The sequence below is a fragment of the Odocoileus virginianus genome, chromosome 20 (assembly GCF_023699985.2).
Source record: "Odocoileus virginianus isolate 20LAN1187 ecotype Illinois chromosome 20, Ovbor_1.2, whole genome shotgun sequence".
Taxonomy (NCBI): domain Eukaryota; kingdom Metazoa; phylum Chordata; class Mammalia; order Artiodactyla; family Cervidae; genus Odocoileus; species Odocoileus virginianus.
The window spans coordinates 45747591-45774816 of NC_069693.1; the positions used below are offsets into that span (position 1 = coordinate 45747591).

The 27226-nt window shown below is 51.6% G+C and overlaps 1 protein-coding gene across 1 annotated transcript in view; it reads right to left on the reverse strand.

Annotated features, from left to right (window-relative positions):
* Positions 1-4565: 4565 nt before the first annotated feature.
* The window catches only part of ACSF3 (acyl-CoA synthetase family member 3), a 40165-nt gene continuing 17504 nt past the window's right edge, over positions 4566-27226 (reverse strand). The window contains exons 7-10 of the mRNA XM_070451402.1: positions 14675-14801; positions 7512-7646; positions 7066-7177; positions 4566-4890 (exon numbers count right to left, since the gene is read on the reverse strand). Of these exons, the coding sequence (XP_070307503.1) occupies positions 4743-4890; positions 7066-7177; positions 7512-7646; positions 14675-14801 (522 nt within the window). The 3' untranslated portion in view covers positions 4566-4742. The remainder of the gene's footprint in view (positions 4891-7065; positions 7178-7511; positions 7647-14674; positions 14802-27226) is intronic.

Below are 27226 nucleotides of genomic sequence, written 5' to 3' on the forward strand. Positions count from 1 at the left end.
GTGGGCTTGGGGACCTGGGCCCTTCCTGTTGGCCTTTCTCCTCCAGACACAGGACCCAGGCAAAACGTCCAGGGAGAGACCTGCACTGGTCGGAGCTGCAGACCCGGGCCCCACAGAGCAGCGCCCAGCTAGCAGCCTTCTGGCCTCTCTCAGGGAAGAGTCATACGTTTCGGCCACTCTCCTTGGTCCTGAAGCCCCGCTCTCTCCTGAAAGCTGGGAGCCTTTGCGCACCTGGCAGGTACCCTAGCCCCACCTCCGCCCCTTTCCCCACACGTTCTCCATCCCGACTGCTGGGGACCAGAACCTCCCAGACTGTCGTGCCCTGTGGCTCCCTCCTGCCAGTCCTCCTCTGGACCTGCCCCCACCCAGGCCCTCAGGGCTCCGTCCTGGGTGTGACTGAGGCAGACACTTACTGGTGTCCAGGACAAGGAAAACCTTTTCGGCACTAGAGGAGCAGACAGCCCGTCATTCGAGAGTGAGGAAAAGTAGAGACTCTTATACACCCTCAGCCGCGTTACTGAAACAGTTGCAGAGAATTTCTGGTTAAAATGAAATCCCATTGAGCCAAGAAGTGGATAAAATTTCGGTAAATTTAATGACCATGGAAAAGTATAGTGATTTTTAAAATTTTTATTTATTTTTGGCTGTGCTGGGTCTTTGTTGCTGCACTGGCTTTTCTCTAGTCACGGTGGGGGGGGGGTACTCTCCAGTTGTGGTGTGCAGCCTCAGTAGCTGCAGCCCTCAGGCTCCAGAGCTCTAGCTCAGCAGTGTGGCACACGGCCTTAGTTGCCTCTAGGCCTGTGCGATCTTCTCAGTCTGGTGATCCAGGGATCAAACCCATGCCCCTGCATTGGCAGGTGGACTCTTAACCACTGGACCACCAGGGAAGCCCAGAAGCCTATTAATTTTTGTATCAAAAACGAAACTGAGATGTTACAGAAACCTATTGAGATGGCAGCGGGGCAGGTACTGGCAGGCATCATCCTGGCCATGGGGGAGCCCTGTGCTGCATAACCGTGAAGAATTAAGACTTTATCAGTTCAGTCGCTCAGTCGTGTCCGACTCTGCAACCCCATGGACTGCAGCATGCCAGGCTTCCCTGTCCATCACCAACTTTTGGAACTTGTTCAAACTCATGTCCATCGTGTCAGTGATGCCATCCAACCATCTCACCCTCTGTCGTCCCCTTCTCCTCCTGCCTTCAATCTTTCCCAGTATCAGAGTCTTTTCCAATGAGTCACTTATTTGCATCAGTTCAGTTCAGTTGCTCAGTCATGTCCAACTCTTTGTGACCCCATGAACTGCAGCATGCCAGGCCTCCCAGTCCATCACCAACTCCTGAAGTTCACCCATACTCATGTCCATTGAGTCGGTGATGTCATCTAACCATCTCATCCTCTGTCGTCCCCTCCTCCTCCTGCCTTCAATCTTTCCCAACATCAGATGGCCAAAGTATTGGAGTTTCAGTTTAAGCATCAGTCCTTCCAATGAATATTTAGGACTGACTTCCTTTAGGATTGACTGGCTGGATCTCCTTGCAGCCCAAGGGACTCTCAGTAGTTTTCTCCAACACCACAGTTCAAAAGCATCAATTCTTTGGCACTCAGCTTTCTTTATAGTCCAACTCTTCCATCCATACATGACTACTGGAAAAACCATAGCTTTGACTATCAGATCTTTGTTGGCAAAGTAATGTCTCTGCTTTTTAATATTAGCCAGTATTTAAACATCTTAAGGGTACTCAAAAAAGAGAACTTTAGTTTATAATTTCCGAACAAAGAGAAAAAAGTAGAGAAGTTTATTACAACAATGAAAGAGGAGGCAAAACAGCAACCCCACATCCCTAAGTTGATGGCAGAGAACACAACTAGGGATTGTGGAGAGAAGTCCAAAGACATCAGCAGTCACAATAAATGCACTGCATTGCTCACCAAAGGAGAGACTGGAGTAAAAACACCAGACCTAGTTGCGCTACTCACGAGACAGTACAGCTACATGGGGGCGGGGTGTGGAGCCCAGAGATGGAACAAACACCAACCCCAGAAGCTGGACAGCAGTACTGAACTCAGACAGTTTGTGACTTAACAGGGAAGCTCAAATAGAGATAAAGAGAAACTCTAAATGTAATTTGAAATGTGGTTTTGGAGAAGACTCTTGTGAGTCCCTAGAACTGCAAGGAGATCAAACCAGTCAATCCTAAAGGAAATCAGTACTGAATATTCATTGGAAGGACTGATGCTGAAACTGAAGCTCCAATACTTTGGCCACCTGATGCAAAGAACTGACTCATTGGAAAAGACCCTGATGCTGGGAAAGATTGAAGGCAGGAGGAGAAGGGGATGACAGAGGGTTAGATGGTTGGATGGCATCACTGACTTGATGGACATGAGTTTCAGCAAGCTCCGCGAGTAGGTGACAGACAGGGAAGCCTGGCATGCTGCAGTCCATGGGGTCACAAAGAGTCAGTCACATGACTGAGTAAATGAATTGAACTGATATGTAATAATGGGGTATGACCAGGGGCTAAGCACCTAGTGCTGAAACATCTCAGAAGAGCAGGCTCCCGAAGGGACAGAAGTTGCTGCTGTGAAGGGAGCACATGAAGTCCAGGAACTCCAAAGCACTGGAGCCCCGTGGCCCACATTCTCGGGGTCACGGCAGAGACTGGTGGGGAAACGGTGGACACAGGACGTGCTCTCATCACTTACGGGTTAAGAGAGTAAATCAAAGCAACGGACTTCCTTGGTGGTCCAGTGATTAAAAATCGGCTCAATCCCTGGTTAAATGAGGATTCCACGTGCTGTGGAGCAACTAAGCCCGGGAGACCCAACTACTGAGTCTGTGTTCTCACTGCAATGAAAGCCACCACAATGAGAAGCCTGTGCACCACAACTCGAGAGTAGCCCTGGCTCCCCGAAAATAGAGAAAGCCTGCACGCAGCAACGAAGACCCAGCGCAGCCAAAAACAAAGCAAATTTTAAAAATTAAGGGAAAAAAATCAAAGCAGAAGTGACCCAGAGTTTGGAGCTGGGTGGGGAGGGAGGTGCCCAGGTGAGGGTTAGGAGAACAGCCAGGTGAAGACAGTGAGGGCAGGTCTGGTCAGCCACCAGGAAAAGATGCTAAAGAAACAGAAGAAATCGGGAGGAGGATGAGCCAACAAAAAGGAGAGTCAGCCAGAAGCACTAGCAAGACTGGTGAGTGACTTTGTGTCAGTAAGTCTGAAACCTGGATGAAGTGAACGGCTTTACAGACGATTCAAGTCATTAAATGGAAGTTATAACTGAATAAACCAGTAACCCCAAAGAACCCAAATCCGTCACCAAAGACAGCCCAGCCTGACTGAGGAGACCGCTGGCCCTGGGGGTCTCAGCCAGTCTCATCCTCCCTCAGAGCCCTGAGTGAGACCCCTGGCCAGTGTGTGGGGACTCCATCTCCAGGTATCTGTGGCAGGTTCGGCATAGTGAAGGCAGCTCTCTCTCCCTCTAACCTTACAAGAACCTAATTACAGGGGTGACATCACTAGGCAGCCGAAACTGACTCCTGACTCACACTCTCCTGAGTGGACACCATGCCTTGTCCAACCTGCTGATGCTTTTCCTGGACAAAAAGAAAAATGAAGAACTAAGAAGTTAAAGAATGACTAGCTCTTACCCCTGCAGCCCCCTCAGCCCAGAGTCAGCCAGTGGGATCAGGTAAAGACCTGGCGACACGAGGACAGCGGGAGCCATAGGTACAGTGCTGCCCAAGAGGACTGGCCGCTGGTCAGCGCCCAGCCGGGGAGGCCAGCCTGCTGCATGGGCAGTGACCGTGCATGGCCAGGCCTCTCGCGGGAGGGCGCTGAGGTAGATGCGCCCGGGGCTGGTCTCAGGCAGTCTTGGGCCACGTATGGGTGGGGCAGGGGTCCTGGCCCCACATGCTGCCCACCTAGGCCTTGGCTCTGTCCTGGTTCCCACTCAGCCTCCCCATGACCCTTGGGCCTCTGAGGGCACCCCTGCCTTTGGCTGGGGAGGGCAGGGGGGCCTGGGGCCGGGCAGCAGGGGCCGGTGGGGGTCTGGGAAGGAGAGGGAGATGTCCAGATGAAGACCGAAGGGGACTGGGGGTGTTGCAGAGGGACAGCATAGGGGAGGGGAGGGGTCAAGGGTCAGGGGTGCAGTAGTGGGGCCATTCGTGGTCAACCTCTGGCTACTGAGCACTCTGGACCCTGAGGACGGTGGGATCCAGGCTGCAACCACGACCAGGAACAAGTGGCCCCAGAGTCCCAGATACTGGCTCCTAGCCCGTCCCTGGTCTAGGTGGCCACTCTGGGGCCAAGAGTCAGGCTGTCTCTGCCCTCTGGTCGCCTGAGCCACGGCTCTGCCCTTGAAGGCCTAGTGAGCCTCGGCCAGGGCCATAGGTGCTGGACACCCCACAGCCACCTGCTCTTGTTGCGGGAAATGCCCTCCCCTGGATGCCCAGGGCCGCCGTCCACCCTGCCCTGCAGTGTGCACACATGTGCAGACCGCGCCTTCCCCATGCGGGGGCAGGGACCACACAGGCCCAGGCAGGATTGCTGGACAGGCACTGGCTTCTCTGCGAGGCCTTTATTGAGTTTCCAGGGAGACCGGCTTCCCCGAGACACCTCTGGACACGCAGGGACCCAGGTGTCAAGGGTGCCAAGCACATGGAACCGTAGGGTCTGGCTGCAGCCACAATGCCATTGCAGGATTTACGGTGGTTTCATTCTGGCTGCGCGGGAGGCTGGCTCACTGGTGTCCATCCTCGGGGGTGCCCTTCTCGTGTGGGTAAAGCTGCCGGACGAGGTCTCGCTTGTTGACCTTCCCCATCTGGTTCCGCGGGATCTCCTCCACCAGCAGCAGCTCCGAGGGCACCGCATATGGGGCCAGGACGCCTCTGCAGAGACATGGGGCCTGAGTGCAGGGGACGCGGGTGGGGGGAGGGGGTTGGCACCTTTCTCCAGTGGGAGGTTACTGGAGGGGAGTGGTTGGCACCCCACACACCCCTGGGTGTCCTGACCATGCATGCACACCGGCCAGCACCGCCCCTCCCACACCAGAGCCGATGTCCACAAAGTGGGAGGGGCCCCGTTGGAAGAGGCGTCCTCCTGTGGACAGGCCCCTGGTGGCCCAGCCCGGGCAGCACGTGGAGGCTGCAGGCACCGGAGGCTATCCCGAGCAGAGCTCCCTGAAGCATGGCCGCACGTGGCCCCTTTATAAGAGACCAGCAGAAGCACAGGTGCCGCCTGGGGCAGAGGGGCAACAGAGGCAGGATGCGCAGCCCGAACCCCAGCCCATAGTCACCAAAATGGAAGAGAAGTTGCAGGCATGGAGGGGCGCAGTCTAAAAGCCTGTGTGTTCACCATTTCTGAGAACAGACCCGTTCTCCTCTGGAGAGCATCAGCTCAGCAAGTGGGCTGGGAGGAACCGGTCAGGGCAAAATGTCGCCTGAGCGGGAACCCCGCAGAACTGAGCTGTTTGTTCCAGAGCTTCCCTGCAGGGAAATTCCCACCGCTCAGCCCCTTGGGAGCAGCGTCCCTGCTCGAGACCTGATCCCGCAGAGCTCCATCTGGGCACGGGATTCCTGAACTACACCCCCCATCCCTGCCCCTGAGGTGTAAGCCCCACATGGGCCTCTGCAACTGGACAGTGTGGTGGGCGGGCCATGTCCAGACCAGGGAATGTGGCACTGCTGCCCAGCCCCAATCCGTGCTCACCCACAGTGTCCCAATGCCTGAGCTGGGGAGGAGGTGGCTGCCAGCTTCCCCTCACTCCGCTAGGAGCACAGTGGTCTGGGGGAAGGGGCAGGATGGACCTTTACTGAGGGGCAGACAGACTGTGAGGCAAGAATCTTCAGGAATGAAAAAACAGCAGTGGAAGGGAAAACATTATTTTTACATAACCTTTAAAAAAAAAAGACCCTTATATGGCAACAAACATGACATAGAAACAGCAGCTTCACTGAGCCAGTGTCAAGAGGGACTGGAGTGAGGCCCCTCCTGCATACTCCCCCCACCGGGAGTGCAGGCGGATCTGGAGCCGGCCCTGCCCTCTGAGAGGAGGACCTTTGCCCTCCCCTCCACAGGGTGGGCAGTCGCGGGGTCACTGTCCGTGGCCACCCAGTGTGAGAACACAAAGCCCAGGGTGCCAGCCACCCCAGGCCCACCCTGCGGGGAGCATCTCCCAGGACCCCAAGCTCTCGGCAGGCAGCAGACCCCGCAGAGGGACGCCGGGAGCCTGGGGTGACAAGGAGCATCTCTAATGTTGGGAGACTGGCTCTTGGCACAGGATGGCGAGCTCTGCCTTTTAACAAAGCGACTGTTTAAGCAAAGCGGCAAAGCCAACTAGAATCCTGCTCACGCCTTTGTGAAACTATAACGTTCCAGCTGTGATTCTGCAAATCCAGGGGAATCTAATGGCCCAGCTGTGCTGCCCGATAAAAAAGGACTCCGACAGCTCCCGAGACCCCGCTGGGAGAGCCACAAGTATCTTCAGTGCTGAGGAGGCGGCAGAAGGGGGGGTGGGGAGGGGAGAGGGAGGAACCTCCTACATCTAAGATAAAGAACCTGGGGACAGAACTAACAGCTTTTCTCTGAGCTCGGGCCAACAGCGAGCACCCACAGGCCCCTGCGATGCCCCAAGCTCAGCGGCACCCCTAGCCTGTTCAGCCTGCCCCAGGGTCCTCTGAGCTGGGCTCTGCAAATGGACCTTCCCTGACGAGGTCCCTCCTATACCCAGGAGAGGATGCAGGTGCTCATGTGTGCCCCCGTCTGCCTCAGAACCTGCCTCGGAAGCTCAGACCTGAGTCAAGGGTCAGGGTCCTACCTCTGCTCCTGCCACCACCACGCAGCCTTCTCGGGTCCTTCAGGCCTCGCGTGTGTATGTGTGGGGGAGGGGCCGGTGCTTAAGGACTGCCTTCACACCCATGCCTGTGTGTGCGGGGGCAGCTCCCGTGAGGGACACGCTGCCTGCTAGCCACCACTGCATGGCTGTCTTCGGGTCCTTAACACCTCGAGTGTCCGTGTGTATGGCGGGGGCAGCTCCCATAAAGGCCACATAGCTCAGCCCTCACCTGGCCCACTCCTTGAGCTCCCGGTGGGACAGTGAGTGGCCCTCTTGAAGGGTCACCACTGCAGTGACCCGCTGGCCCCACGTCATGTCTGGAACTCCAATCACAGCAACGTCTGTGGAGGAAGCAGAGGGAGGGATCTCAGGATACACAAGAACGAGCACAGAATGCTGCAGGAAGGACCCAGAGAAGCCCAAGTGGCCAGAAACGGGGGCACAGGGCACCCCTGGGGTGTCAGGAGAGCCAGGGACACCACCACTCCTGACCACGGGGTCAGTGGCCTGCACTGGCCAGCCTGGACCTACAAGGGGGCCGGTGAGGGGAGCAGAGGACCTGATGGTATGCCCCAATACACACATAGGAAGCCGCATTGTGGACCGGTCCCAAGATGGCCCGGATAGCCGAGAGCAGCTGTGTCAGCTGAAGGGCAGGGTCACAGGGCCACTCACCAGTGATGCTGGGATGGGCCAGCAGGAGCCGCTCCACCTCCAGGGCGCTGACCTTATAGCCGCCACTCTTGATGATGTCCACAGAGGTGCGGCCACGGATCCAGTAGCTGCCATCCTTGAACACTGCCGTGTCACCTAGGGAGAGGCCTGGGTCAGCTTGCTGGGTGTGGCCCTGTGTCTCGGGGCATCTACATCTCTCTGGAACAAGCTGGCCAGTGCCACGTGAACAGCTGGGGCCTTGTGTGATGCCCACACAGACACATCTGCGACCACATCCCACAGGGACCATCGTGGGAATAGCCCACAGCTTCCAAGGGCCACGGAGGCAGGAGATACAACCCACAGGGCCTCCCTGGGTTCCAGCCACAGAAGGGCCTGGCGTGGACATCAGGGCAGACCCTTCCTGACAGGGAGTGGGACACACGTGGGGTCACGTGGGGGATCTGGCAGGAGGAAAGGCCCCCCCCTGCCATGCTCAGTGCGGGTGCTTGCCACCCCAGCAAGGGCACGGGGCACATGCCCGCTGGGGCATTGCGGGAACAGGGGGAGCAGGGCTGAGGGTGAATGCGCTCACACAAGTGTGCACGCATGTGTGAGACTGTGCACATGGGAACGCCTGCCCGTGCTCTGAGAGCTGCACTGACGCACCACCGTCTGCTCTCACACACTTCACGCGGGTGATTAGCTGGAATAAATCAATATTTCATGATACATTGCCGTCCAACGCAGGAGGCCCATCCATCAGCTCGCTCTCCTGGAGCCCAGCCACGTGGGGCACCCCAGCCTATTAAACAAGATGGATGGCTGTGCCCGGCTGGCCGCAGCGGGAGCTGGGCTCCTGAGGTGGGGGCCCTCCTGCCCAACACTAAGCAGAAGGAAGGGGAGGTCCTGGGAGCCACCGCGGTCCCTGGATGAGTGATGGGTAGGTGGATGGCGGGGAAGGACGCGTGTGACAAGAGTGACAGGCAGGTTGCAGGGACAGGACATAGGGTGCCCCATCCCCCGAGGCCCACCAGGGCCCCTGATGTGTGTCTCTGGCTCTGGCCACATCCTCTCCACACTGGACGGCTTCTCCATCCCTAAATACCAACCCTGGCCCAAGGTGGTTCCTCCTGCGGTTTCCAGACCCAGCTCCCACTGGCCTCTGCCTGCCAGGGACCCAGGGGTGTGGGGGTCACTGCCCTGCCCTGGGCTCCACATCCCACACCTGGTCCTGCCAGGGACACACCCAATGACCACACCAAGGCTGAGGTGGCCTCAGGGCCTCTGGCCACAACACCTGCACCCTCCTTGCTCTGATGTCAGTTTAACCCAGGGCGAGAGCTCCCAATGGCCGCACCCACGCCCTCTGGCAGACCGCCGGCCATGTCCCTCGCCCAGGGGTGCTCACACCCGCCGCCCACTAGCAGTGTCTGCTTCTCCACCTGTCCACTGCTCCACTCAGATGTCACTCCTGTGGCCTCACCAGCTGCCTCCCCAGCTCCCCACCTCCCCACCACCCTCCCCCCACCCCAAGCCCTGCACACCAGGTGGTCCACTTACTGACCTCCTCCAGCCACATGAAGAGCAGTGAGACTAGGGTCTTTGAGCAAAGCCAGCCCCGAGATGGCAGGGCTGGTGAGAGGACACATGGACGCCATACCAGGGGAGGTCCCGGGTCTATGTGCTGAGTGAGGAAAGGCAGGTGGGAGACCCTGCTACTCCCTGGGGTCACCGTTAGGCAGGAAGTAAGGACACACGTCATGGCAGCCCTTGATTACTCGGTGGCCTCAAATTGGTCACAACGTCCTCATAAGAGGGAAGACGACGGAGATTTGAGACAGACAGACGGACACAGGACATGAGGATGGAGGCAGAAGGTCCCGGTGGGTCTGTGCCCCTCAGCGTGGCCGAGCAGGGGGCCAAGAAGGATAGGAGAAGGAAAACAGACACACGACATCTCCCTTGAGCGGGGCCTGCCTCAACACACAGCTCGGATTGCTTCCTCCTGGAATGAAGTCAATAGCAACCGTTTTTTTAAGGCACAAAAGTTATGCAGAGGGAACAGGAGAGGGTGTGTTGGTGAGAAAACTGGCAGCTGGAAGGCAGGTAGACAGACTCTGCGGGTCGTTTATGGCTGGACTGGCAGGTGCCCTGGGGGAGGCGCAGAGGACAGCTGAGAGCAGGAGGCAGGGGCACTGGCCCTCAGTGCACGGCCACCACTCATGCTCTGGGGACAGAGGAGGTGGACAGCAGTATGGAGCCCAGGGGCCTCCCCAACCCTGCCTCCTGCTCTCAGCCCCTGACCCCCACTGACATCGGCGAGGAGAACTCAGCCATCAAGTGCGCTGGCAAGATGAGGACAGTCAGAGCCCCGGAGGCAGGGGGCTTGTCAACCAGAGGGCTCCCAGGGCAAAGGGACTCGAGAGAGGGGAAAGGTCATGACGCACCAGGAGCAAGGCGGCTGCGGCCAGCAGGGCCCCTGAAAGCCAGACACTAGAGCTCTGTGCCTGGCCCAGCCAGACGAGCATGCCAGTGGACATAGCTCTCTGGAGTGCACCTGCTGCTGCCCGGCTTCAGAGGCTCCTGGGAACATGGCCCGAGCCGAGGAGGAGGACGCAGGGGTGCAGGGACAGACGTGACCCTGTAGGAAGGAGGAGGCAGGTGGGAGCTGTATGCTGGTGCGAGGGAGGGGGGCACTGGGGGGTCTCTTGGGGGAACTGGACAGACCAGCACCCCAACTCAGGAAGCCCGGAACAGTGTGTCCACGAGTATGTGGCAGTCCCTGGGCGCCCTCCAACTGCCAGTGTGGACACAGTTGGGGTACGAGGGCTCCTTCCCAAACCTGACAGACGGTCTGGAGTCTCCCAGCTGCCTGTATGGGACCTTGATGAAAACAGGGACCCTCTGCCAGGGCCGGCCTGGAGAGACACGGAGGCCAAAGGGCAGCACAGAGGCCCAGCAGGAGCGAGACGGGACGGTACCCGTCGTCTGCACAGGAGCTGTGCCAGGCGAAGCCAAGCGGGGTGTGCCAGAAGACACAGAGAAGCAGATCTTGGCCACCACCGGGGAACAAAGGGTTTCACTCAAGACACAAAGTAAAGCCCACACAAAGGGACGGCCGCCAGGCAGCGCCACAGCCCGCCACACAGACTGTGCCCTGTGGGGTGGCGGGGGCCAGGGGGTCAGCAGCCTGCCCGCACTGCGCATCCTGGGGACTTGCTGGGCCCTGCTGGGTGGCGGGGATGTGCTAGTTGTTCACGGTCAGCAGACGCAAAGGCGGTCGACATCCTCCAGCTACACGTGCTGTCACACCCTAACGAGAAACTGCCTCTTTTTCAATACGCTGCCTGATTCCTGACTGTTGTTGGTCACAATGGATGCACGGGTCATGGAAGAAACATGTCAGAGCTCAGAGTGCACCGGGTGAGCACAAGGCAGGGGAGCCTGGCACAGGGTGAGCGCCAGGCAGGGGGTGCCTTTGTCTCAGACAACTGAGAGCGTCTCACCCTCACCTGTGGCAGTGGAGGACAGAGCTCACCCAGGAAATTCTGCTGAGAGAAAACAGGACTAGAGGGAGTCATGCAGAGACAGCAGCTAGTGTCCTGCGCATGGCGCGCAAACCCATGTGTGACGGCCTTGCACGCCCACGGACACGCGTGTGTGGCACACGCCAGCAGGGCTCCGAGGCTGGGATCACTCGGGCCGTGGGTGCAGAAGTCGTGCGATCCTCTGTGGTTTGGACGCACCTGAGGTGCCCACAAACCCAGCACCAAACCAGGGGTCTATAAACATCGGAGCCTCCACCTCTGTCTCCTGTGCATGGATTCCCAGGAGCCCTCCTCACACGTACCCCACCCGTGGGAGCCAAGCACCCACCTCGCAGCACAGAGCATCGGCTCCGGAAGAGTCCCTGCCAGTTTGGTGGATGCAGTCTGTCTCCATACTTGCCTTTCACCACTGGGAAGTGAAACAGTTTCCGCATTTTTATGGCTGACTGCACTTCCCCTCCACCTGCCTATGGCTTTATTTTCCTCCTGGGCTCTGGGTGCAGGAGGCCATGCTCTTGGCCTGGGTCAGCCCTCATGTCCCAGGCTCTCCAACCTCTCAGCAGACCCCGTGCTCAACCGAGTGTGCACAGGGCCACAGAACAGCTCCCTTCTGTTTTCTGCTGGTGAATCTTCTTCTTTCTTAGATAAATACCCTTTAAGGTTTTCCTCTGGTAATATCATTGTGTGCTCTTTAACAGAGAAAAAGGGATCAGCAACTCAGTGCCAAGGTACCCTGTTACATTCTGGTGGACTTCTTACGCACCCTTCACCCAGTTACCTGAGCTTCTACAAATGTGTGGATTTATCATCAGGGATGTTCCATCTCCTATGTCACTTTGTAACAGCAAACTGTGTGAGGAGACCTTTAAAGGGTAGAGACTTTGTCTCTTTTTTCACACATTTAATTTAACTGGCTGTGCTGCGTCTTCGCTGGCGGGCAGGCTTTCTCTAGTTGTGGCGAGCGAGTGGACCTCTCCCTGTGGTGGCCTCTCTTACTGCAGAGCCTGGGCTCTAGGGCACATGGCTTCAGTTCCTCCATGGCATGTGCGGTCCTCCTGGGTCAGGGATGGACCTGCGTCTCCATTGGCAGGCAGGTTCTTTACCCCTGGGCCACCAGAGAAGCCCCAGGAGATCTTCTTTAGAATAAGGCAGAGGTGCCATTTCTGTTTCCTTGTTCAGTTGCCAGTCGCTCTACCACACCCAGAGGGCAGGAGGATTGCAGCGCAGGCTCGGCTCAGTTCTACATCCCCATATACATGCCGTGTCCCCATGTCTGTCCCGTGTCCTCAGCTCTGTCCTGGTCATCATCTCTGCCCCAGGTTGTCTGTGTCCACATCTCCATCTTTAGCTCCACCCTGGGTCCTTCTTACACCTGCCATCCCGCATCCTCGTCTTCGACAGCAGGGTCAGTGTAAAGCCCTGAGGAGGGAGTTCTGGCATCACCGTTTCCCCACCCCAGGGGCCAGCACTGAGCCTGTGCACTCACCCGTGTGGAAGGTGGGATGCAGTTAGGGTCATCATTGGGGGTGCTCCAGAAAGGAGGGCTCTGATTTCCTGCCTGAGCAGCAGCCAGGACCCCAGGGGCTGGCAGAGAATTCCTGGCGATGGAAACTGGGCTCTGTGCAGGCCAGGGAGGGCAGCCTCTCTCCCCTCAGCCTCTGAGAAGCCATGGATGCAGCCCCCTGCAGCCTGGGCCAGAATGTGTGTGGCAGGAGGGCTGGTCGGGGAAAGGGTTAAGTTTAATTCATCCTGATTTCTACTTAATATCCCGCTCGCTTGCCCCGCAGGAGCGGCAGCTGTGAGCTGATTGCTGCGCACATTATGCAGCCTGTATCACTAATGGCCTGTGACAAAGGCACGCGGCTTCCAGGCCTCACCCCCGAGAGCCAATTAAACACACAGACTCCCTTCCTGTTTGCTGCGCATTACAATGAAATTAAACTGAATTTCAAAATCATTTTCTCCTAAAGACATCTCTTTACGATAATTAATGCATGCTATTCCTTTCAACTGAAATATTCATCACGACCAGGGACTGAGACGTGTTATGCTGACTGCCCCTCACTTTGCACGCTGCCGGCCCGGCGTGCGCAAGCCCTGCTATTGGCAAAGTCCACAGGGCTTTGGTTCCCGTGCTTTTAAAGAAAAAGACTGCAGCTCTTTTGCTGAGTTTAAAGGAAGATGGCCACAAAGTAGTCAGATTTCCAAGTCAGGATGCTCAGAGGGCTCCAGAAGGGACACGCAAAAGCAGGATGAGCCCAAAGTTGTATTTCTTTAACCCTGCATTTGAAGGGCAGCAGTAATCTTGTTGCCACCAGGCTGGCCTGTACGAATTCAACATTTACAAAGGGAAGCTGGAGTACGTTGAACAGCTGCCCCGGCCCCGAGGCCCAACCACTGAGCCCTCTGCCGGCACCATCCAGGGCCCCTGGCGCAGGCCTCTGCTCTGCTCTGGGGAACTCTCATCTGTCCCTTCTCCCTCGAACCCCACATGACGGGCCCCCAGCACCCCAGGAATCCTGGGGGGTGTGCGCATGGCCCTGCTCTGTCACCCGGTGACCTGAGGCCCACGATGGCGGCAGACTGGAGAGTGAATTCTACCCTGAGAACCCACGCTGCCTGAGCCCACAAAGACTCACGTGTGTGCCTTGGCCAGAAGTGGTTCCCAGGGGGTCACCAGGCCAAGGGCACACCCACCGCCTCTCCTACCCCCAGATGCACCTGTGTGCCCTCACGGCTGCCCATCACTCTCTCCTCAGCTCTCCTGCCCACAGAGGAACTGCCAAGAGGTGCATTTCTAATTAGAAGGCTGTCTCACGATGACAGAGAGGCAGGCCTTTCTTTTTGGAAAATATTGCTTTAAGATTATTAAGATTATTGTGACATAATGCATGCTCAGCATGCAAGTTTTAGAAATTCAGACAGGCAACAAGCAAAGGAGAAATGCCCGGAGCCCCTCTCCTGGCTGTCAGGAACTGCTGGGAGTGTCCTGTGTGAGCATACACCAGGGAATCCACGTAGCTACAAACTCGAACACTCCCAGGATCTGCTGAACTGGCCTCAAACTCGACGGGACCACTGGGACAAAGGAGAAGGGCACAGCGGACAGGGGCGTGAGGCACCTCCGAGAAGTCTCTGGGCCGGCAGACACTGGGGGACCCCTGCCTGCCCTTGCACAGGGCCCCAGGACTCTGGCTACACACTCTGCAGGCAGGTGACAGAGAGCAGACTTCGGGGGACCGAACCAAACCACAAGCAAACTCCTTCTGTGGGGATGGGGGCGGGGTTAGGAAGCAGGGGGAGTAGGGATGGGAAGGCGGAGAGGGTCTCTGATGTGGAGAGCAGTGGTCCCTCGGGAGGGGGAATCCTGACCCTCAAAGGGCAGACAGACCACCATGTGCATGGTGGCCGGGCGAGGGACAGGGCCAGAGTCTGGCCGCAGGGCTTGGGGAAGCTGGCCCCTGAGGTTCACAGCCTCAGGACCTTCTTTCTAGAGGCTGCAGGGGGCTGGGGTACAGTGTCAGGGGTGCAGCTTTAAAGACAGGAGATGCAAAGTGCCCCCTTCCCCTCTCCAGGGAGGATTCTGGGGGTGTCCCAGTGAAGTGACACTGGTCTGTGGAGCCACCTGCCTACCTGTTTTGAACCAGCCGTCTGAGGTGAAGGCAGCTTTCGTTTCTTCTGGCTTGTCCCAGTATTCTCGGAACACGGAGGGCCCCCTGACCAGGAGTTCACCCTCCTTCTCCTCGAACCCTGGGGTCACCTGTGGTGAGACAGAAAGGTGGGTGTCAGACTTCACCCCTTCGGGCTGGTCTCTACCACCCCGGCTCCTCCCGAGGCCCACGCGCTCTCCTGAAATTAGACACTTTGGTGGGAAGCACCAACCAGCTTTCCACGCCCCACCTCAGAAATGCCGCCCGAGGCCTCTGTGCCCACCCCATCCCAGAGCTCACAGCCCAACCCAGTTGGCCTGTCTGTCCACTTCTGAGGACCACGCTCCTGTGAAACTGTCTTCAGGGTGTCTCTTAGACTGACCTCGGACACGGGAAAAGTGGGCAGCTGCCCACACCCGCCATGGCTGCTGGCAAGAGCTTGGGGTTAGTGGCTTTGCAGGGTGGGAAGGGGGCCCACGGGGCAGCCAGTTATGGGGGGAGGAGCCGGGCACCTGGGAGAGAGAGCTAGGTGGTCATAAGCAGGAACCCCAGAGTCTCCTCGCTGTGGGCACAGTGAGGGCGGAAGGGGGCTGGGTGTTCTAAGACATGGAGTCGGGGTCTGAAATGCTGAGAAAGGACAGAGCAAAGGCGGAACCACGTTCAGTGGGGCCTCGCTGGCTCTGCGCTCACGGCTCGGCTGACAGCAACGTAACCATGACCCACGAGACCAAGTGCCCCCAGACAACTCTGCTCAGCTCATCAGCTCCCACCTGGGATGAGCTTTTTGTGGGGGAGAACATCCCCCTATTTTAAAGAAAAGACACCCTTGGAAATGTGCTGTAAAATCGTCTGAGCTGTCTGAGGCCTGGATGTAAAGCTGAGTGCCCCTGGAACCGACACAGTGGGTGGACAGCGAGGGCACCCTCCCCACTGCCTGGCTCCCACAAGGAGTGCTGTCACTCAGGGGGACGGGCTGTGTGTTCCGGGCCAGCAGGGCTTCTGCCATCCAGCCTGCTCAGAGGAGGTGTTTGTTTTATCAATTACACCACAGACTTTATTTGAATTTCACCGTTTTTCCCACTGCCATCCTTCATCTGCTGCCCTGCTAACGTCGGCCTGGCCACGGGGTGCCACATCTGCAGGGCAGGTATGCACAGTAAAGCAGAGGCTGTGAAAATGAAACTGACATGGAAACTGACCCCAGAGATGGCAGGCTGCAGACTTAGATCAACTAGATAACAGTAACAGAAAAATACCGACCTCTCCACTGGACGTGAACAAGATCCAGAGTCTCATAACACAATACTCAGAGTGTCCAGGACACAATGCAAAATTAACTCAGCAGGTGAAATGCCAAGAAAGTGCCAATTCTTAAGGGAAAAGGGCATCAGTATGGGAAAGCACCAGAAGGCGGTGCTTAGCACCTAAGAAAGATGCTAAAGCACAGATTATCAACATGCTCCGATAGGTAAGGGCAAACACTGCAAATACGTGGGAACACAGAGTCTCAGCAGAGAAATAAGACACAGGGCAGAACCAAACGGAAATTTTAGAACTAAAACTACAACAACAGAAATAAGGAAAACTTACTGAATGGGCTCCCTGGTGGCTCAGATGGCAAAGAAGCTGCCTGCAATGTTGGAGACCCAGGTTCAATCCCTGGGTCAGGAAAATCCCTTGGAGAAGGAAATGGCAACCCACTCCAGTATTCTTGCCTGGGAAATCCCACGACAGAGGAGTCTGGTGGGCTACAGTACATGGGGTCACAAAGAGTTGGACACGACTAAGTGACTGCTAGGGACACAAAGATATTTGATAAAATTTGGCATAAAATCCCTCAAGTTTGGTGAAATACATAAATGTATTCAAGAAGCTCAAGATTCAAGACTCAAGAAGCTACATGAGCCCCAAATAAGCCCAAAGAAATACAAACCAAGACATATCATAATCCAATCACTGAAAACTAAAAAGAAAGACAAAACTCTTGACATCAGGGAATAACTTTGAGGCATTCAAACAACTACTGACTTCTCTGTGGAAACAATGGAGACCAGAAAAAAAAAAAAAAAAAAACAACCAGAATAATGTGTTTTAGGCATTGAAATAATTGTCAACCCAGAATTCCAAATCCAGTGAAAATAACTTTCAAGAATGAAGATAAAGTAAAGACAGTCTTAGATGAAGGAAGAAATAAAAGAATCTGTCATTAGCAGATCTGACCTAGAAAAGTTACTACAAAATTCCTCAGTCAGAATGAACCTGGAAGATCAGAAGTAAAGAAAAAGCAACAGAACTGGTAAATATTTGGTTGAATAAAACTGACTCTTCTTTTCCTTATGAATTTTTGACCACTTTTCAAAAATTGTACCACTGTCTAAGGAAGCTTGCCACATATGGGGCCATTACATATGACAACGACAACCTAAAAGGGAGAGGGTACAGTGACCCATGTGGTGTGACAAAGACCCTCTGCTCCACTCAACTGTGGTCAGCCTCCTAAACCCCTCCTAGGCCCATCAGTGTGAAAGTGAAAGTGGCTCAGTCGTGTCCGACTCTTTGCGACCCCGTGGACTATACAGTACATGGAATTCTCCAGGGCAGAATACTGGAGTGGGTAACCTTTCCCTTCTCCAGGGGATCTTCCCAACCCAGGGATCAAACCTAGGTCTCCTGCATTGCAGGCAGATTCTTTACCAGCTGAGCCACAAGGGCAGCCCAAGAATACTGGAGTGGGAAGCTTAACCCTTTTCCAGCAGATCTTCTGGACCCAGGAATCGAACCAGGGTCTCCTGCATTGCAGGCGGATTCTTTACCAACTGAGCTAAAGTGTACTTCCTATGAAAGCCAGTTTTAGCAAGAACTCAGCTAAGTCAGTTTAGTGAGAGGCCCCCTCCACTCGGATATCTGCTCACCCTCCTATCTCTCCGGTTCCTTGTCCCCTGCCACCTCGGTGGTGATGGCCGACCACCCATCCAGCTGGCCTTCAGCACAAATCCTGTTAGGTTCCTGTTTAGCCAGGATCCCCCTGACCCATGAGGTTTCCTCTTTGTAAACTTCCATCCTGTGACCCCCACTGCTCCTTGGCTGTCACCCTCTCTTGCTGATGCTCTTTTCAGGGCTGAGCCCAGTCTCTCTCCCTTCTGCATTTCCCATGAGAGGTCCCTACGCCCATCATGTGGGTCCTCGTCCACCTCAGCACTTAACAAGAGCGATGATTATCTTTTCTCTGGCAGTAGTAGTTCAGTGTCCTGCTGGAAGTGTCACAATGTTGAGTCTAAGTAGATCTCAAACAGTGAAGCATGTATTTTGTAGTCCTTAGACCAAATACTAAAAACTGTAAGATGTATGTCCAAAAACTCGGCAGACAAATCAAATAACAAACGAGAGACTTAAATTCAAACATATTAACAGTCACATTAAATGTACATGGTCTACACATGGTCTAAACATAACAATTAGAAGACAAACTTCAAATCAGATTAAAAGACATACATGACCCAACTATGTGCTATCTGCAGGGCTTCCTTGGTGGCTCAGAAGGTAAAGAATCTGCCTGCAGTGCGGGAGAACCTGGTTCAATCCCTGGGTCAGGAAGATCCCCTGGAGGAGGGCATGGCAACCCACTCCAGTATTCTTGCCTGGAGAATTCCATGTACAAAGGAGACTGGTGGGTTACAGTCTATGGGGTTGCAAAGAGACGGACATGACTGAGCGACTAACACAAACAAGTGCTATCTATAAGAAACCCACTTCAAATACAGTTACATGGCAGGTTAGGAGCAAAGAGATGGAACAATATATGCCATGCAAACACCAATCAGAAGAAACCAAGCCATGTATCAGGAGTCGTCTATATTAATACAAACAAAATGAACTTAACAGCAGAATGTTACCAGCAGCTTCGTGGTTGTAGAGTCACTAAGTCGTGTCCAACTCTTGTGACCCTATGGACTACAGAATGCCAGGCTCCTCTGTCCTCCACTACCTTCAGGAGTTTGTGCAAATTCATGTCCATTAAGTCAGTGATAATATCTAACCATCTCATCTTCTGCTGCCCCCTCTTCCTTTTGCCTTCAATCTTTTCCAGCATCAGGGTCTTTTCCAGTAATTCAACTCTTTGCATCATGTGGCCAAAGCATTGGAGCTTGAGCTTTAGCATTAGTCCTTCCAGTGAATCTTCAGGATTGATTTCCCTTAGGATTGACTGGTTTGATCTCCTTGCAGTCCAAGGGACTCTCAAGAGTCTTCTCCAGCACCACAATTTGAAAGCATCAGTTCTTCAGCACTCAGCCTTCTTTATGGCCCACTTCTCACATCCATACCTGACTGCTGGAAAAACCAAAGCTTTGACTAAATGGACCTTTGTTGGCAAAGTGATGTCTCTGCTTTCTAATACCCTGTCTAGGTTTGTCACAGCTTTCCCTCCAAGGAGCAAGTGTCTTTGAATTTCATGGCTGCAATCACCACCTGCAGTGATTTTGGAGCCCAAGGAAAGAAAACCTGTCACTGCTTCGAATTTCCCCCCTTATATTTGCCATGAAGTGATGGGATCAGATGCCATGTCCTCAGTTTTTGAATGCTGAGTTTTAAGCCAGCTTTTTCACTCCCCTCTTTCACCCTCATCAAGAGGCTCTTTAGTTCCTCTTCACTTTCTGCCACTAGAGGGGTATCATATGCACATATGAGACTACTGGTATTTCTCCCGGCAGTTTTGATTCCAGCTTGTGATTCATCCAGCCTGGCATTTCATATGATGTACTCTGCATATAAACTAAATAAGCAGGGTGACAGCATACAGCCTTGTCATAATCCTTTCCCAGTTTTGAACCAGTCAGTTGTTCCAGGTCTGGTTCTAACTGTTGCTTCTTGACCCACATACAGGATTCTCAGGAACCAGGTAAGGTGGTCTGGTATTCCTATCTCTAAAAAATGTTCACAGTTTGTTGTGATCCACACAGTCAAAAGCTTTTGTGCAGTCAGTGAAGCAGAAGTAGATGTTTCTGTGCATTCTCTTGTCTTCTCTATGATCCAACAAATGTTGACAATTTGATCTCTGGTTCTTCTGTCTTGTCTAAACCCAGCTTGTACACTTGGAAATTCTCAATTCATGTACTGCTTAAGCCTAACTGGAAGGATTCTGAGCACTACCTTACTAGCATGTGAAATGAGTATAACTGTACAGTAGTTTAAACATTCCTTGGCAGTGCTCTTCTTTGGATTAGAACGAAAAGTGAACTTTTCCAGTCCTGTGGCCACTGCTGAGATTTCCAAATTTTCTGACATATTGAGCACAGCACTTTTAACAGCATCATCTTTTAGGATTTTAAATAGTTCAGGTGGAACTCCATCACCACCACTAGCTTTGTTTGTAAAAATGCTTCCTAAGGTCCACTGACTTCACATTCCAGGATGTCTGGCTCTAGGTGAGTGATCATACCATCGTGGTTATCCAGGTCATTAAGACCTTTTTTTGTATAGCTCTTCTATGTATTCTCGCCACCTCTTCTTAATCTCTTCTGCTTTCTTAGGTCCGTACCGTTTCTATTCTTTATTGTTCCCATCCTTGCGCGAAATGTTCCCTTGGCATCTCCAGTTTTCTTGAAGAGCCTCTAGTCTTTCCCATTCTATTGTTTTCCTCTATTTCTTTGCATTGTTTATTGAAGAAGGCCTTACATGATGATAAAAGTCAATTCACCAAGAAGGCAGAGCAATTATAAATGTGTATTCACCGAGCAACAGACTTTCAAAGTGCATAAAACAAAAGACCGATAGGAGGGAATCCCTGGGGGTAAAGGGGCTGAAGTTCTGCACTCTCACTCCTGCGGGCCTGCGTTCGATGCGTGGTCAAGGAACTAAAATCCGACAAGCTGCACATGACCGACAGGAGAAACAGACAACTGTGGCTGGGGAATTCAACACTTGCCACGTGATATTAGAACTCGTCGTCAGAAAACCAGCACAGATACGAGAGAAACCTGAACAACACCATCAACCATTTTCATCTAAGGGACATTTACACCCCAACCAAAATAAGCAGAATACACACTGTTCAAGTGCACCAGAACAGTCACCAAGAAAGACCACATTCTGAGACATAAAACACATCTCAACAAATTTATAAAAACCGAAATAATACTATGTTTTCTGACTGCAGTGGAATTAAATTGGAAATCAATAAAGGAAAAATTTTTTAAACTTGGAAAAGAAACAACATACTTCTAACTTATCTATCAGTCAAAGAAAAAATTTTAAGGGAAATTAGAAAATATTTTGAACATAATGAAAATTAAAATACAACATATCAAAATTTCAGAGGTAAGGCTTCCGTGGTGGCTCAGTGGTAAAGAATTCACCTGCAATGCAGGAGTCAACGGATTCGATCCCTGGGTTGGGAAGATCCCCTGAAGAGGGAAATGGCAACCCATTCCAGCATTCTTGCCTGGAAAATTCCATGGACAGAGGAGCCTGGCGGGTTACAGTTCATGGGGTTGCAAGAGTCAGACACGACTTAGCAACTAAACCACCAAAGGTAAAGCAACGTTTAGAGGGAAGTTCATATCATTAAATGCATATATTAGAAAAAAGGGAGTCTCAAATCAATAACCTAAAGTTTTACCTTAAGAAACTAGAAAAAGAGAAAAGTAAGCCAAAAGCAAGCAGAAGAAAAGAAACAATATAAATTAAAACTGAAATAAATTAAAATTGAAAAGAGAAAAGAAAAAAGAAATAAGGAATCCTGAAGTGAATTTTTTAAAAAGACATTTTAAAAATGGATAAAATTCTAGCAAGAGTAACAAAGAAAAAAATAAATAGAAGAGACAAACTGTCAATATGTGTTGTGAGAAGGATATCACTTTATACTAAGCAGACATTAAAAGGTCAATAAGGGAATACTGTGAAAAACTCCATGCATAAAGTATTCAATATCTCAAAAACCACAATCTACCAAAGCTCACCCCAAATGCAAGAGATGACCTGAATAGTCTATAATTTTAGAGAAATTAATTCATCGTTAAAACCTTCCAAAAAAAAAAAAAAAAAGAAACCACTAGGGCTGACGGTTCAGTAGAAATTCTATATAATACCAATTATATGCAATCTTCTCTAGAAAATAAAAGAGGGAGCACCTCTCAAGTAATTTTATGATGCCAGTAATTTTATGATGCCAGCATATGTCTTCATATGCAAGACAGAAAAAAGTACAAGAAAACTACAGACTAAAACCCCTCATGAACATAGATGTAAAAATACTCAACAAATGTCAGTAAACCAAATCCAATACTATATAGAAAGAATGATATACCATAACCAAGTGGGGTGTGTCCTGGAAATGCAAGGCTGGTTCATTATTAGAAAAACCATGCAGGGACTTCGCTGGTAGTCCAGTGGTTAAGAACCCACTGTACAATGCAAGGGACAGGGGTTTGATCCCTGGTCAGGGAGCTAAGGTCCCACATGCGGGCTACAGTTCATGGGGTCACAGCTAGACAGCCCGTGCAGCACAGTGAGAGACTGTTGCATGAGGCAACCAAGATCCCGAGTGCCACAACTAAGACCTGATACAGCCAAATAAATAAGTAAATGGTAAAAAAAGAAAAATCATTCAGTGCAATCATCATGTGAGTTAGTCGCTCAGTCGTGTCCGACCCCGTGGACTGCAGCCCACCAGGCTCCTCTGTCCAGGGGATTCTCCAGGCAAAAATACTGGGGTGGGCTGCCATTCCCTTCCCAGGGGTTGAACTTGGGTTTCCTGCATTGCAGGGAGACTCTTACTGTCTGAGCCACTAGGGAAGGCCATAATCCATCATATTAGCAGCCAAATAAGGAAGAAGAAATTAATGCAGAAAAGACATTTGAAAATATCCATCCATGAGAAAAAACTCTCAGCATATCAAAAATGGAATGGGCTCTACAAAAAGTCTAGCTACTGTCATGCTTACCAGTGAAAGACCAAATACCTTCCCCATAAGATCAGAAATAGGATAAGGACATTCACTCTCACTACACCTGTTTGACATCATACAGGAAATCCTAATCAGGGCAATAAGGCAAGAAAAAGAAATGAGGGATACAGACTGGAAAAGAAGAATTAAAGCTGTTCTATCTGCAGAAAACAACTGCTTATGTAGAAAATCTCAAGGCATTAAAAAAAAAGTCCTAAAGCTAAGAAGTAGGAAGTCAAGAAATACCTGGAGTAACAAGCAAATTTGGCCTTGGAGTACAGAATGAATCAGGACAAAGGCTAATAGAGTTTTGCCAAGAGAACACACTGGTCATAGTGAATACCCTCTTCCAACAACACAAGAGAAGACTTCACAAGGACATCACCAGATGGGCAACACTGAAATCAGATTGATTATATTCTTCGCAGCCAAAGATGGAGAAGCTCTATACAGTCAGCAAAAACAAGACTGGGAGCTGACTATGGCTCAGATCATGAACTCCTTATTGTCAAATTCAGACTTAAATTGAAGAAAGTAGGGAAAATCACCAGACCATTCAGGTATGATCTAAATCAAATCCCTTACAATTATACAGTGGAAGTGAGAAATAGATTCAAGGGATTAGATCTGATTGACAGAGTGCCTGAAGAGCTATGGATGGAGGTTCGTGACATTGTACAGGAGGCAGTGATCAAGACTATAACCAAGAAAAAGAAATGCAAAAAGGCAAAATGGTTGTATGAGGAGGCCTTACAAATAGCTGTGAAAAGAAGAGAAGCAAAAGGCAAAGGAGAAAAGAAAAGATATTCCCACTTGAAAGCAGAGTGCCAAAGAATAGCAAGGAGAGATAAGAAAGTCTTCCTAAGTGATCAATGTAAAGAAATAGAGGAAAACAACAGAATGGGAAAGACTAGAGATCTCTTCAAGAAACTCAGAGATACAAAGGGAACATTTCATGCAAAGATGGGCACAATAAAGGACAGAAATGGTACGGACCTAACAGAAGCAGAAGATATTAAGAAGGGGTGACTAGAATACATAGAACTATACAAAAATGATATTCATGACCCAGATAATCACTATGGTGTGATCACTCACCTAGAGCCAGACATCCGGTAATACAAAGTCAAGTGGGCCTTTGGAAGCATCACTATGAACAAAGCTAGTGGAGGTGATGGAATTCCAGATGAGTTATTTCAAATCCTAAAAGATGATGCTGTGAAAGTGCTGCACTCAATATGCCGACAAATTTGGAAAACTCAGCAGTGACCTCAGGACTGGAAAAGGTCAGTTTTCATTCCAATCCCAAAGAAAGGAATGCCAAAGAATGCTCAAACTACCACACAACTGCACTCATCTCACATACTAGCAAAGTATTGCTCAAAATTCTCCAAGCCAGGCTTCAACAATACATGAGCCATGAATTTCCAGATGTTCAAGCTGGATTTAGAAAAGGCAGAGAAACCAGAGATCAAATGGCCAACATCTGCTGGATCATCAAAAAAGCAAGAGATTTCCAGAAAAACATCTACTTCTGCTTTATTGACTATGCCAAAGACTTTGACTGTGTGGATCACAACAAACCGGAAAATTTTTAAAGGGATGGGAATACCAGACCACCTGACCTGTCTCCTAAGAAAGCTGCATGCAGGTCAAAAAGCAAAAGTTGGAACTGGATATGGAACAACAGACTGGTTCCTAATCGGGAAAGGAGTATGTCAAGGCTGTATATTGTCACCCTGCTTATTTAACTTATGTGCAGAGTACATCATGCGAAATACTGGATTGGATGAAGCACAAGCTGGAATCAAGACTGCAGGGAGCAGTATCAATAACCTCAGATATGCAGATGACACCACCCTTATGGCAGAAAGAGAAGAACTAAAGAGCCTCTTGATGAAAGTGAAAGAGGAGAGTAAAAAAGTTGGCTTAAAACTCAGCATTCAGAAAACTAAGATCATGGCATCCGGTTCTATCACTTCATGGCAAATAGATGGGGAAACAATGGAAACAGTGACAGACTTTACTTTTTTGGGCTCCCAAATCACTGCAGATGGTGACTGTAGCCATGAAATTAAGAAGCTTGCTCCTTGGAAGAAAAGTTATGACCAACCTAGACAGCATATTAAAAAGTAGAGACATTACTTTGCCAAAAAAGGTCTGTCTAGTCAAAGCTATGATTTTTCCAGTAGTCGTGTATGGATGTGAGAGTTAGACCATAAAGAAAACTGAGCGCTGAAGAATTGATACTTTTGAAGTGTGGTGCTGGAGAAGACTCTCGAGAATTCCTTGGACAGCAAGGAGATCCAACCAGTCCAACCTAAGGGAAATCAGTCCTGAATATTCATTGGAAGGACTGATGCTGAAGTTAAAACTCCAATACTTTGGCCACCTGATGCAAAGATCGGACTCACTGGAAAAGACCCTGATGCTGGGAAGATTGAAGGAGGAAGGAGAAGGGGACGACAGAGATGAGATGGTTGGATGGCATCACCGACTCAACGGACATGAGTCTGAGTAAACTCTGGGAGTTGGTGATGGACAGGGAGGCCTGGTGTGCTGCAGTCCATGGGGTCACAAAGAGTCTGACACAACTGAGAGACTGAACTGAACTGAAAGTTAAAAAATGAATTTACCAAGATACAAAGTCAATAGCTTGAATCAATCATATTTCTATATACTAGTGATAAATAATTAGAAACAAAAACCAAAAATTCTGCACTTACAATCATTGAAAAAGAGGAAAAGGAGTAAGAGATGGAGAAAGGAGGAAATATTCAGGTATGAATCTAACAGAACATGTACAGCAGCCGCACGCTGAAGATCGCACTCACACAACCCCTGCCAAAGCAGAACTAAGTAAATAGGGAGGTGTACCACGTTTACAGATTGAAAGAATCCTCAGAGTAGAGATGTTAACTCTCCCCAAACTGATATGTAATTGAACGCATTTTTCATCAAGCTCCCAAAAGGATTTTTTGAAGATATAGGCAAACTATTTCTAAAATGGTATGGGCAAGCAAAAGAACTAGAACAACCAAAAAAACTCTGAATAAGAATAAAGTTGCTAGATTAACAATACAATTTTGAGATTTACTATAAAGTCACAGTGGTCAAGACTGTGGAACTGCAGAAGAACAGATACATGCATCAATGGAAGAAAATATATCTGGGGGCTCAGCAGTAAAGAATTTGCCTGGAATGCAGGAGTCATCAGTTCAGTCCCTGGGTGGGGAAGATCTGCTGGAAAAGGAAATGGCAACCCACTCCAGTATTCTTGCCTGGGAAATTCCATGGACAGATGAGCCTGGTAGGCTACCCTTGGGGTAGAAAAGAGTCAGACAGGACTGAGCAACTAAACAACAACACATATATTCAAATAGGTATATACTTTACAAAAAAGAAAAAGTAGTCTCAGCAAATAGTGTATGAACAACTGGACTTCCATATGGAAAAAATAAGACCCCTGATGAGCCTGCAGGGAGGAAGTCGCCACGTGGTGTCACTGCACAGAGGTGGGGTGGCGGGTTGTGCAGGCAGTGAGCCAAGGACCGGCAGGAGTGGACGCCCACCTGGGGCCACTGTCAGGAGGGTGAGCCCGCATGTGTGGGGAAGGACAGGTGCACTGGGCGCAGGCCAGTGAGCTTTCCTGACTCAGGTATTTTTGCAACTTTCCTGTAAGTTTGAAGTGATTTCCAATTAGATGTTAACAAAACCCCTGAACCACATCAGCAGTAGACCCCCTGACTTCTGAACATTATAGTCCCTCCTGTCTGGACTGTGTGGAGTGCGGGCAGTCATCATATAGGAGCTGGAGGGTTTTGCTGCGAGTCCCGGGTCAGGGACACAACCAGTACTTCTCAGCAATGTGTTCAGACCAGGTGAGCACCTGGGAGCCCGCGTCCTCCTCTACGGCCATCAGCAGTGGGCAGTACCTGCGTCCAGCTACCCCCAGCAAGGCCTGAGCTTGGGTGCTGTGCCTCTGGGCCCCACCCTGGCCGCTATGTCTCGCTAAGCACAGGGAGCCGGGCGGAGGCTCCACGCAGGTTTTGCCCTTGTGCGGAGACTTGCTTTCTTCTCCCTACAGGGGCAGGGCGGTGAGAAGTACCCCAAGTCCCACCCAGCCTCAGAGTGGGGGTGGGCTGCCACCCCTCTCGTGAGCACAAGCACGAGGAAGGGGCACGTGGCAGAGGAGGCAGAAGACCTGTTGGTGAGCCATCCAGACAGCTCCATTCCCATGTGCCCTTCGACTGAACTGCAAACACTCTGGAGCACACCGCCTAGAGCTCCAAGTCCCAAGCTTCCTCACCTCTGCTCCAGGGTCCTGGAGCCCCCACCCCTGTGGACCACTCGCTTCCTTCTCTGACTGTCAAGGTGCTCAGGGCCCAGGCTGCCGCTTCAGAACCTCCTATTCTGAGCATGTTTCAGTGAGGAAGGCCCTACAGGCTGGTGCAGTAGCTGCTGGAGAGGGCGGGCTGCTCGCCCCACAGGCACAAAGTCATTAGGCTTGGCTGTGACTGAGAAGGGACCCGCTCCCCAGCCCACCTTCTCTCTGGCAGGTTCCCTGAGACATCCCGCAGAAAGGTGCTCAG